The 13,340-nt window shown below is 38.9% G+C and overlaps 1 protein-coding gene across 6 annotated transcripts in view; it reads left to right on the top strand.

Moving 5' to 3' along the window:
- NUP210L (nucleoporin 210 like) overlaps positions 1-13,340 on the top strand; it is a 119,806-nt gene that overhangs the window by 28,934 nt on the left and 77,532 nt on the right. For all 6 annotated transcript variants that reach the window (XM_072637755.1, XM_072637757.1, XM_072637756.1 and 3 more), the window contains exons 11-12: positions 1,284-1,421; positions 1,910-2,065. In XM_072637755.1, coding sequence (XP_072493856.1) covers positions 1,284-1,421; positions 1,910-2,065 — 294 coding nt within the window. The remainder of the gene's footprint in view (positions 1-1,283; positions 1,422-1,909; positions 2,066-13,340) is intronic.

Here is a 13,340-nt window from a genome sequence, read left to right as displayed (position 1 = left end):
ACTCAGTAAGTAGGCGCTATTATTATCCTCATTTTACAGATGAGGGAACTGACGCTTAGAGAGGGCAAGTTTCCCAGGGTCACATAGCTAGTAAGTATCTGAGGCAGAATTTGATTTCAGATCCCCTTGACTCCAACACCATTACTCTACCCATTACCAACCAGCTGCTACATCTATAACTTATATTCGTAGAGACTTGCACGAAACACTCAGAGGTTAAGTGACTTGCCCATGGTCACATATTTGTCACAGAAACAGGACATAGAAGTCCAAACCCAGATCTTACTACCTCCAAGGCTAATACACTGTTCATTATAACAGTGTCTCTCTAGGCTCCTGTTAATGTGTCCACTATTAAAAATTTTAAGAGTATTTAATTTACTAATTGAGGTCAGTAGAATTGGGTGTTTGGTCCAAAAGTTCTGCCAAATATAGAAGAAAGATTTGGGATGTTGATTTAGGTGCCAAATAACTTAGAGTACAAAAATAATGGAAATGCCCCACCTGCTATTACAAGTTGCACCCGGGTACCTGTTCCTGTAGGCTCCACTTTTGCAATAGATAGTCATTTTCATTTCCTCTAGGTCAACAAAGCAATTTTATCAGGTCTCTGCTTAACCTTACCTGCGTCTGGCAGTGTAGCAGCTGAATTTTTTTTGTTAGAACTTTTTTCTGTCTTTTTCTGCCTTTTCTTTAGTCAAATTACTTTTTAAATCTAATTCAGTAACATTTTAAAGTGCCTAATGTGTACAGTGAGGTACAAAAATCAAACAAGACATGCGTGGTCCTTACTCTTAAGGAATTTATAGTCTAGCAAAAATAGGGTCAACCAACTTGTTAGTAAACAGCTCTAGGTAGGACAGGGTAACCTGGATATAGAAACTTAGAGGATACAAACAATTTACAATAATGATTTTTATGAAATTCCATAGTTTTAAAATTTGTGAAATCCGCATGTTGCCATCACTTCTTCCCACCCCCTAACAGCACAGAAACTTAGCACCTAGTTAGCTACTTGATGGGCAAATTGTTAACCACACCCATGCATGAACCATGGTAAGTAATTCCCCCTTTTCAGCTGAATTTTCCTAATTTTCCTTCATGTATTATATTCACATCATGAATTGCAAAACTTACGTGAGTGTGTGTTTTGAGCTCTGGACCTCAGCTGTAGCATCCATTGCTACTTATGTTTCTCTTAGTTTAAGTAGTTTATTGACTCTTTAAATGTAAGTGTCCGTCACAGTGACAGCCCTCATGTAACTTTCTGCATTCTCTTGCAGGATGATGCTCGCCATTACTTAGAGGATCAAATTAGCCACCAGCAAGAAGTGAAGATTTACTTTCCAATTAAGCTGACACCCACCTTTTTAGCATTTCCTCACCATCCCATGGAAATGGTCTATCGCTACAAAGTGCAGGTATTATACGCTGTTATTGCCTAAGAAAGTACAAAAGGATGAAAGAACTCCTGCAATAACAGACAGTATTGAAACTGCTTATTAAATCTAGAATTCTCTTGATTTCTCTAATATCCTAATCTGGCTCAGTTATTGATGCCTACTTAACTGTGCTCTTGGAAGGTATGATAGATGATGAGTTTTCTCCTGTCTCATTGCTCCTTCTCCTTCTGCCCAAATCTCCTCTACCTTAATGTCAGACTATTCCTTGAATACACATTTTTGTCTGTTCTGACTTTCAAAATGAAATATTGCCATTTTTTCCCTTTGAACATTATTCTTGATATCTAGCTATTATTATCTAGCTATTTCTTTACTATGATCTCACAGCTCCTGAAGGTCTCTAGGGATTATTTTCTTAATTTTATTTCACCAACCCAGTTTTGCCCTTAATTATCACATAGGTTTATTTTTGAGATAATAGAGTTTTTGAATATGTCTTCTTATAGGTAGAAGGTGGTAGTGGCAACTTTACCTGGACCTCTTCCAATGAAACGGTGGCAATGGTGACCATAAAGGGAGTAGTGACTGCCGGCCAAGTCAAGGGCAACAGTACTGTTCAGGCCAGAGATGTACAAAATCCCTTCCGTTATGGAGAAATAAAGGCAAGTCTGTCCCTTTCCCCATTTGCCCTTGAGTGACTCCTACCTGAGTTTAGACTTCCAGTTCCAAATATTTCCTGACTAGAATTTTTTAGCATAGGCTGAAATTAATTTTTGCCTATACAATTTTTTTTCAAAAAATTGGTTTTGTTGTTACTGTTATTTTTTTGTTACTAATTACACAATCCTGGGGCTATGAATTGGGGCTTTAAGAACTGTTGGTTGATTAGCTTTGACCATTTATCCTTTGATGAATGAGTATTTTTCTTATAAACTTATATCAGTTCCTTATAGATTATGAATGTTAGATTTTTATGTAACTCTGTGTGATATGTTTACCACAAAGATTAACTACTGAGAAAAATTTTCTCCTTTTCAGAATTAAAATAAAACTAATATTCCTTCTTTTTTTAATTTTTTAAATTCAATTTTATTTTATTTTCAGTTCCAAATTCTCTCCTTCTTTCTTCCTCCACCCACTGAGAAGTCAAGAAAACACAACTCATTACTATTATATATAATCATACAAAAAATTTACACATTAGCCATGTCTCTCCTTCCCCTTCCAAAAAAAACCACAATCACACAATAATATTTCATCACATTCATATGTCATAATTTCTTAAGTCACTCCCCAGTTGATGGGAATCACCTCCATTTTAAATTCTTTGCCACTACAAAAAGAGTAATTATAAACATTTTTGTATATATGGGTTCTTTTCCTCTTTCTTTAGTATCTTTGGGATATGAAACTAGTAGTGGTGTTGCTGGATCAAAGGGTATATACTGTTTAATAGCTTTTTGAGCATAGTTCCAGATTGATTTCCAGAATGGTTGAACCAGTTCACAGTTCTACCACAATGCTTTGATGTACCTGGTTTTCCCCTAATGCCTCTAGTATTTTTCATTTTCCATTTTTGTCAGCTTAGCCAGTCTGATGCATGTGAAGTGGTACCTAGGTACCTCAAAGTTGTTTTAATATGCATTTCTTTAATTATTAATAATTCAGAGAAATTTTTCCTGTGGTTTATGATAGCTTGAATTTCTTCTTCTGAAAACTTTCTGTTCACATCTTTTGGCCATTTATCAATTGGGTAATGACTTATTCTTATAGATTTGATTCAGTTCTCTATATATCTTAGAAGTGAAACCTGTATCAGAAAAAAAAACTTGCCGCAATTTTCTTCTTCTAATTTCAATTGCATAGTTTTGTTTGTGCAAAAACTTTTTATGTAATCAGAATTGTCCATTTTACCTTCTATAAACCTCCGTAAAATTTGTTTGGCCTTATACGCTTGCCCTAGCCATAAATCTGGCAGGCAACTTCTATGCTTCTTTAATAAATTTACTTATGATATCAGTATTCATATCTAAATCACATACCCATTTGGAGCTTGTCTTGGTATCTGGTGTGAAATATTGCTCTGTACCTTGTTTCTGCCAGACTATTTTCCAGTTTTCCCAACTGTCTTTTTAGATAGTGAGTTCTTGCCTCAGTACCTAGGGATCTTTGGGTTTATCAAGCTGTGCTCATTTACTTCTGTATGTTGTGTTCCTGATCAGTTCCACCACCCAATCTATTTCTTACTTAGTACCAAATTGTTTTGATGATTATGACTTTGTAGTATAGCTTGAGATCAGGTACTGCTAGGGCCCCTTTTTTCTCATTTCAAAAAATTTATTTCTTGGGGGGAGGAGCCAAGATGGCAGAGTAGAAAGATTCACAGACGCTAACTCCAAACCCCAGCCCATAAAATATCTGTAAAAAAGAACTCCCAACAAATTCTGGAGCAGCAGAAGCCATAGAACAACGGAGCGGAGGAGATTTCTGTTCCAGAGAGACCTGAAAAACCAACGAAAGGTCTGTCGTGCTCCAGACCCGGAGCCCAGCCCAGCCCTGCCTTGCCCATGCGGCACTGAGAGGAGCAGATCCAAGCAGGCTTCAGGGACAGAATCTCCAGTGGCTGTGCAGATCCCTCCACCCACGGGCGCCGAGGGTGAGTGAGAGAGTCTTTCTGGCTTGCTGAGAGGGGAGCAGGGTGTCTCCATAACTCAGGCCCCCTCGGGAGGCAGCAGCAGGGTGGCAACGGACAGGGACTCCCCAAGCAGGCAAGAGTCCAGATTCATTGTTGAAGGTCTCCACATAAACCCCCTGAGGGAACTGAGCCCTTGAGGCGGCCCTGCCCCTACCTGAGCACCTGAACTTAATCTCACACTGAATAGCAGCCCTGCCCCTGCCCAAAGCCCTGAGGCTGGGAAGCAGCATTTGAATCTCAGACCCCAAGCACTGGCTGGGAGGATCTGGAGGCGAAGTGGGTGTGAAGAGAATATTCAGAAGTCAAGTCACTGGCTGGGAAAATGCCCAGAAAAGGGAAAAGAAATAAGACTATAGAAGGTTACTTTCTTGGTGAACAGGCATTTCCTCCCTTCCTTTCTGATGAGGAAGAACAATGCTTACCATCAGGGAAAGACACAGAAGTCAAGGCTTCTATATCCCAGCCCACTCAATGGGCTCAGGCCATGGAAGAGCTCAAAAAAGATTTTGAAAATCAAGTTAGAGAGGTGGAGGAAAAGCTGGGAAGAGAAATGAGAGACATGCAGTCAAAGCATGAACAGCAGGTCAGCATCCTGCTAAAGGAGACCCAAAAAAATGCTGAAGAAAATAACACCTTGAAAAATAGGCTAACTCAATTGGCAAAAGAGCTTCAAAAAGCCAATGAGGAGAAGAATGCTTTCAAAAGCAGAATTAGCCAAATGGAAAAGGAGGTTCAAAAGCTCACTGAAGAAAATAGTTCTTTCAAAATTAGAATGGAACAGATGGAGGCTAATGACTTTATGAGAAACCAAGAAATCACAAAACAAAACCAAAAGAATGAAAAAATGGAAGATAATGTGAAATATCTCATGGGAAAAACAACTGACCTGGAAAATAGATCCAGGAGAGACAATTTAAAAATTATGGGACTACCTGAAAGCCATGATCAAAAGAAGAGGCTAGACATCATCTTTCATGAAATTATCAAGGAAAACTGCCCCGAGATTCTAGAACCAGAGGGAAAAATAAATATTCAAGGAATCCACAGAACACCGCCTGAAAGAGATCCAAAAAGAGAAACTCCTAGGAATATTGTGGCCAAATTCCAGAGTTCCCAGGTCAAGGAGAAAATATTGCAAGCAACTAGAAAGAAACAATTCAAGTATTGGGGAAATACAATCAGGATAACACAAGATCTAGCAGCTTCTACATTAAGGGATTGAAGGGCATGGAATAGGATATTCCAGAAGTCAAAGGAACTAGGACTAAAACCAAGAATCACCTACCCAGCAAAACTGAGTATAATACTTCAGGGGAAAAATTGGTCTTTCAATGAAATAGAGGACTTTCAAGCATTCTTGATGAAAAGACCAGAGCTGAAAAGAAAATTTGACTTTCAAACACAAGAATGAAGAGAAGCATGAAAAGGTGAACAGCAAAGAGAAGTCATAAGGGACTTACTAAAGTTGAACTGTTTACATTCCTACATGGGAAGACAATATTTGTAACTCTTGAAACTATTCAGTATCTGAGTAGTGGGTGGGATTACACACACACACACACACGCACATGCACACACACAGAGACAGAATGCACAGAATGAATTCTGTGCATATCTTAAAAAAATGAAATTAAGCAGTGAGAGAGAAATATATTGGGAGGAAAAAGGGAGAAATGGAATGGGGCAAATTATCTCTCATAAAAGAGGCAAGCAAAAGACTTATTAGTGGAGGGAAAAAGAGGGCAGGTGAGAGAAAAACATGAAGTTTACTCTCATCACATTCCACTAAAGGAAGGAATAAAATGCACACTCATTTTGGTGTGAAACCCTATCTTACAATACAGGAAAGTGGGGGATAAGGGGATAAGCAGGGTGGGGGGATGATGAAAGGAAGGGCATGGGGAGGAGGGAGCAATTTGAGGTCGACACTCATGGGGAGGGACAGGATCAAAAGAGAGAATAGAAGCAATGGGGGACAGGATAGGATGGAGGGAAATATAGTTAGTCTTCTACAACATGACTATTATGGAAGTCATTTGCAAAACTACACAGATGTGACCTATATTGAATTGCTTGCCTTCCAAAGGGAAGGGGTGGGGAGGGAGGGATGAAGAGAAGTTGGAACTCAAAGTTTTAGGAACAACTGTCGAGTATTGTTCTTGCTACTAGGAAATAAGAAATACGGGTAAAGGGGTATAGAAAGTTATTTGGCCCTACAGGACAAAAGAGAAGAAGGGGACAAGGGCAGATGATAGAAGAGAGGGCAGATTGGTGATAGGGGCCATTAGAATGCTTGGTGTTTTGGGGTGGGGGAGGGGACAAATGGGGAGAAAATTTGGAACCCAAAATTTTGTGAAAATGAACGTTAAAAGTTAAATAAATAAATTTTAAAAAAATTTGTTTCTTTGATATTCTTGACTTTTTGTTCCTCCAGGTGAATTTATTATTTTTTTAGTTCTGTAAAGTATGCTTTTGGTAGTTTGACATGGCACGAATGAGTAAAATAATTTAGGTAGTATTGTCATTTTGTTATATTGGGTTGGCCTACCCATGAACAATTAATATTTATCAAATTGTTGAGATCTACGTTTATTTGTGTAGAGTTATTATGTTTCTGTGTGTCTGAGCTAGTAGTTGTCCAGGTATTTTATCCTGTCTATAGTTATTTCAAGTGAAATTTCTTTCCATCCCTTCCTGCTGGATTTTACAAAAATACTGATGATCTTTGTGGGTTTCTTTTACACAATTTTGCTGAAGTTGTTAATTTTTTCAGTTAATTTTTTAGTTGATTCTCTAGGGTTCTTTGAATAAATTATTGTATCATTTGCAGAGACATGATAGTTTTGTTTATTTTTTTGCCTATTCTTCCTTTAATTTATTTTATTTGTCTTATGGTGATAGATAGCTAGCACTTCTTGTACATTATTAAATAGTAATGGTGATAATGGACATCATTGCTTTGTGCCTGATCTTATTGAAAAAGCTTCAAACTTATCCCATTACAAATAATGCTGTCTCTTGGTTTTTTTTTGTTTGTTTGTTTGTTTTTATTATTTTAATTTATTTATTTATTTAACTTTTAACATTCATTCTCACAGAATTTTGGGGCTCCAAATTTTCTCCCCCTTTGTCTCCTCCCCCCACCCCAAAACACCGAGCATTCCAATTGCCCCCATCACCACTCCGCTCTCTCCTCCATCATTCCTCTCTGCCCTTGTCTCCATCCTCTCCTCTGTCCTGTTGGGCCAAATAACTTTCTATACCCCTTTACCTGTTTTTCTTATTTCCTCGTAGAAAGAACAATACTCGACAGTTGTTCCTAAAACTTTGAGTTCCAACTTCTTTTCCTCCCTCCCTCCCCACCCCCTCCCTTTGGAAGGCAAGCAATTCAATATAGGCCAAATCTGTGTAGTTTTGCAAATGACTTCCATAATAGTCATGTTGTAAAAGACTAACTATATTTCCCTCCATCCTATCCTGCCTCCAATTACTTCTCTTCTTTCTTTAGATCCTGTCCCTCCCCATGAGTGTCGACCTCAAATTGCACCCTCCTCCCCATGCCCTCCCTTCCATCATCCCCCCCACCCTGCTTATCCCCTTCTCCCCCACTTTCCTGTATTGTAAGATAGGTTTTCATACCAAAATGAGTGTGCATTTTATTCCTTCCTTTAGTGGAATGTGATAAGAGTAAACTTCATGTTTTTCTCTTACCTCCCCTCTTTTTCCCCAAACTAAAAAAGTCTTTTGCTTGCCTCTTTTATGAGAGATAATTTGCCCCATTCCATTTCTCCCTTTCTCCTCCCAATATATTTCTCTCTCACTGCTTGATTTCATTTTTTTTTTAAGATATGATCCCATCCTATTCAATTCACTCTGCGCACTCTATCTCTATGTGTGTGTGCGTGTGCATGTGTGTGTGTGTTGTCCCACCCAGTACCCAGATACTGAATAGTTTCAAGAGTTACTAATATTGTCTTTCCATGTAGAGAAGCAAACAGTTCAACTTTAGTAAGTCCCTTATGACTTCTCTTTGCTGTTCACCTTTTCATGCTTCTCTTCATTCTTGTGTTTGAAAGTCAAATTTTCTTTTCAGCTCTGGTCATTTCATCAAGAATGCTTGAAAGTCCTCTATTTCATTGAAAGACCAATTTTTCCCCTGAAGTATTATACTCAGTTTTGCTGGGTAGGTGATTCTTGGTTTTAGTCCTAGTTCCTTTGACTTCTGGAATATCCTGTTCCATGCCCTTCAATCCCTTAATGTAGAAGCTGCTAGATCTTGTGTTATCCTGATTGTATTTCCACAGTACTTGAATTGTTTCTTTCTAGCTGCTTGCAATATTTTCTCCTTGACCTGGGAATTCTGGAATTTGGCCACAATATTCCTAGGAGTTTCTCTTTTTGGATCTTTTTCAAGTGGTGATCAGTGGATTCTTTCAATATTTATTTTTCCCTCTGGTTCTAGAATCTCGGGGCAGTTTTCTTTGATAATTTCATGAAAGATGATGTCTAGCCTCTTTTTTTGATCATGGCTTTCAGGTAGTCCCATAATTTTTAAATTGTCTCTCCTGGATCTATTTTCCAGGTCAGTTGTTTTTCCCATGAGATATTTCACATTATCTTCCATTTTTTCATTCTTTTGGTTTTGTTTTGTGATTTCTTGGTTTCTCATAAAGTCATTAGCCTCCATCTGTTCCATTCTAATTTTGAAAGAACTATTTTCTTCAGTGAACTTTTGAATCTCCTTTTCCATTTGGCTAATTCTGCTTTTGAAAGCATTCTTCTCCTCATTGGCTTTTTGAAGCTCTTTTGCCAATTGAGTTAGCCTATTTTTCAAGGTGTTATTTTCTTCAGCATTTTTTTGGGTCTCCTTTAGCAGGGTGCTGATCTGCTGTTCATACTTTGCTTGCAAGTCTTTCATTGCTCTTCCCAGTTTTTCCTCCACCTTTCTAACATAATTTTCAAAATTTTCTGAGCTCTTTTTGAGCATTTCCCAGGTCTGATCCCATTGAGTGGGCTGGGATACAGGAGCACTGACTTCCGTGTCTTTCCCTGATGGTGAGCACCGCTCTTCCTCATCAGAAAGGAGGGGAGGAGAAACCTGCTCACCAAGAAAGTAACCCTCTATGGTCTTGGTTTTTTTTCCTTTTCTGGGCATTTTCCCAACCAGTGACTTGCCCTCTGAATATTCTCCTCTCACCCACTTCACCTCCAGATCCTCCCAGCCAGCGCTTGGGGTCTGAGACTCAAATGCTGCTTCCCAACCTCAGGGCTTTGGGCAGGGGCAGGGCTGCTATTCAGTGTGAGATCAAGTTTAGCTGCCTAGGTGGGGGCAGGGCTGCCTCATGGGCTCAGTTCCCTCAGGGGGTTTATGCAGAGACCTTCAACAATGGATCTGGGCTCCTGCCTGCTTGGGGAGCCCCGGTCTGCTCCCACCTCCGCTGGTGCCTCCCAAGGGGGCCTGAGTCATAGGGGCTCCCCACTCCCCTCTCGACCCGCTGAAGAGACCCTCTCACAGACCCTTGTCACCTGTGGGTGGAGAGACCCACGTGGCTGCTGGAGATTCTGTCCCTGAAGCCTGCTCGGATCTGCTCCCCGCTCGGATCTGCTCCTCTTGGCACCGGGAGGTCACAGCAGTGCTGTGCTCGGCTCCCAGTCCGTGGCGTGAAGAACCTTTTGCGAGAGGTTTTCAGGCTCTCTGGAACAGAAATCTTGTCCGCTCCGCTGTTATGTGGCTTCTCCTGCTCCCGAGTTTATTGGCAGCTCTTTTCTACAGATATTTCATGGGCTGTGGGTTTGGAGCTAGCGTATTTGTGTGTTTCTACTCCGCCATCTTGGCTCCACCCCCTGTCTCTTGGTTTAAGACAGACATGTCATTTTTAAGAAAATCTCCATTTATTCCTATGCTTTCTAATACTTTTTAACAGGAATAGAGGTTATAGTTTGTCAAAAAGCCTATTGTGCATTTTTTGAAAAAAATCACATGATTTTTGTTGTTTTTCTTATTAATATGGTCAATTGTATGTAAGGTTTATGTTTAATATAGAACCTCTGCATTCCTATTATAAATCCAGCCTGGTCATAATGCATGATCTTTGTGATATATTACTATTGTCTTCCTTGCTAATATTTTGCATAAAATTTTGCATTAATATTCATTAAGGAAATTGGACTATAGTTTTCTTTCCCTGTTTTGACTTTACCTGGTTTAGGTATCAAGACTATATTTGTATCATAGAAGGAATTTAGTAGGATCCCTTCTTTACCAATTTTTTTCAAATCGTTTATATAGTATATTGGGATTCAATTGTAAATCCATCCGATTATTTTTTTCCTTAGCGAGTTCATTTATGGATTCTTTAGTTTCTTTTTCTAAGATAAGATTATAATTTTTTTGGAGGGGGAAGGCAGGGCAATTGAGGTTAAGTGACCTGCCCAAGGTCACACAGTTAGTAAGTGTCAAGTGTCTGAATCCAGATTTGAACTCAGGTCTTCCTGACTCCACTGTGCCATCTAGATGCCCTCATTAAAATAGGATTATTTGAAGATTCTATTTCCTGTTAGTCTGGACAATTTATATTTTTATGCATATTCATTCATTTCATTTGGTTTGCTAGTTTTACTGGAATATAATTGGGCAAAGTAGGTTTTTTTTTAATGAGTGCTTTTATTTATTCACTGGTTGTTCATCTTTTTTCATTTTTTATTTTAATTTATTTTTGGTTTTCAACATTCTCTTCCATAAGATTTTGAGTTCTAAATTTTCTCCCACTCCCTTTTCCCCCTCCCCAAGACAACATGCAATCTGATATAGGCTCTACATGTATATTCATATGAAACATATTTTCACAGTAGTCATGTTGTGAAGAAGAATTAGAACCAGTTGGATGAATCACCAGAAAGAAGAAACAAACAAAATAGAGCAAATAGTGTGCTTCGATCTACATTCAGACTCCATAGTTCTTTTTCTGGATATGGAAAGCATTCTTCATCATGAGTCTTTTGGAGCTGTCTTAGGCTCTTGCATTGCTGAGAAGAGCTAAGTCTATCAAAGTTAGACATTTAACAATGTTGCTGTGACTGTGTACAGTGTTCTCTGGTTCTGTTCACTTCTCTCAGCATTGGTTCACGTGGTCTTTTCAGGTTTTTCTGAAGTCCACCTGCTCATCATTTCTTATAGTATTCCATTACATTCATATATGCCATCTTTTTTCATTTTTGACACTGGTAATTTGGCTTTCTTTTTTAAAATCAAATTAGCTAATGGCTTCTCTTTTATTGTTGTGTATATGTTTTTAAACTCGTTCCTAAGTTTATTAATTCTGTGACTTTTTTTTACTTTTTGTTTTGTTCATTTTGCTTTTGATTTTTGAGATTTCTGTTTTGACGTTTAATTGAAGGTTTTCAATATGTTGGTTTTCTAGTTCTTTTAGTTGCACGTCCCGTTTATTGATTTGCTGTTTCTCTCTTTTATTGATGAAAGAGTTTAGAGATACAAATTTTTCCAGAACTGGATGCTGGGCAACAGGGCTGCCAGTTGGTACTCTTCCTTCACCAAGCGGTGGTCCAGGGATTACCTAGGATCACTTTCTCCTCTGATGCCACATCTCAACCTGTTTTCAGACCCTTTTTTCAGGCACTGGAGTGCTCCATGCCATACATGCTCTTAGCCAGACCCTGTCCCCAATGTTTTATTTTTGTTGAGGTTGAAATAATACCGTCCTAGCAGATGAGAACCATAGTGATAAATTAAGTTGGAAGCCTATTTAAATTTTTCTTGATGTATGTATGTGATTCTTCTAGACTTCACATTGATTTTCTGTAGGAAAATGATCCTGTCACATGCCTTACATGTGCAGTAACAGTGAGTATCTCTTTAACTTTCCCTCTGAGAGAGATCCAAACATGAGCCATAACTTTTACTGTAATTAACATAGTCTGGAATGCCAGAGCTGGGTTTTTTGGCAAGCTATTGAGTTCAAGAATAAGCATAATCCCCCTTCTATTAGAGGTCCCCTTCCATGAACCTTTACAAATTGCAATGGCTGGATACAGGACAAGGCAGTATGAATTGCTAGCTCCTATGAGCCGTTGGTGAGTGGTGCCTCTATACTAGGTATAGGTGTATTCAAGATGCATGCAAAATAAATACAAGGCAACCTTAAAGGGGAAGACACTAGCAATTAAATGGTTAAGGAAAAGCCTCCTTCAGAGCTTGGTGCCTGGGTTAGACAGTATGTCAGGTACAGGACAAGATGTTGTTTTTCCTTCACAAAATCAGTGTGAAAGCTAGAAGATTTATAACATACATTAACAGAATGATTTAAATAGGATTCAATAATTAATCCCTTTGATTTGTCCTCCAATTGGGAAAATCAAGAAAGAGTCTCTGGAAAAATTCAGAGTCAAAGTTATTGTTTGGAGATAGGCTTGCTAATTCATTGGTAGGCGAGCCTGTTAAGTGGTTCAACCATTCTGGAAAATGTTTGGAATTATTCAATAAACATTTAAAAAGTTATGTAGCACCTGGTGGCACCTCTCCCCCAGGTTGCAAGGGAACGTACCAGAGAATTACTACTTATGGTTTAAAGTAGTTTTCATCCCATGAAACCATAAGTCATGATTCCCTCATCTAATAGTCAGCCAGAAGGTGGAAGCTTTTCAAAGCAAAAGCTATTAATGAAATATCTTAGGGGGACAAGGAGCAACAAAACCTTTTCCTCATAAACGTGGGGTGGCCTTTCCTACAAATACATCATCAGTGAGAAGAGAAGAAATAGGGGAACTTGTAAGGAGGAATAACTCCCCTTTGAGACTGGGACCATGGCTGTCTTCTTACAGTGTCATAGTGCTATTCTATTTGTATCTGCTCCTTGCTATCCTCATTATCCCTGACAGACATCACTCTGCTGGATGCTGCCAATCAGCAAGCATTAACTAGGTAGCTACTATGTGCTAGCCACTGGGCTAAGCACCAGAGATACAAAGAAAGGCAAAAAAATAAAACAGTGCCTGCCCCCAAGGAGCTCACAGTCTGATAGGGAGAATGTAACAACTTTGTACAAACTAGATACATATGGAACAAATTGGAGGTAATAAACGAGGAAAGGCACTACATTAAGAGGGATCAGGAAAGGCTTCTTGCAGAAGGTGGGATTTTAACTGGAACTTGGAGGAAGGTAGAGAAGCAGAAGTAGAGAAGAGAGAAAATTCCAGGCATAAGGACAGTCAGTGAAAGATATATC

Source organism: Notamacropus eugenii, chromosome 2 (assembly GCF_028372415.1).
Source record: "Notamacropus eugenii isolate mMacEug1 chromosome 2, mMacEug1.pri_v2, whole genome shotgun sequence".
Classification (NCBI taxonomy): Eukaryota; Metazoa; Chordata; class Mammalia; order Diprotodontia; family Macropodidae; genus Notamacropus; species Notamacropus eugenii.
This window is presented reverse-complemented; position numbering and strand designations above follow the sequence as displayed.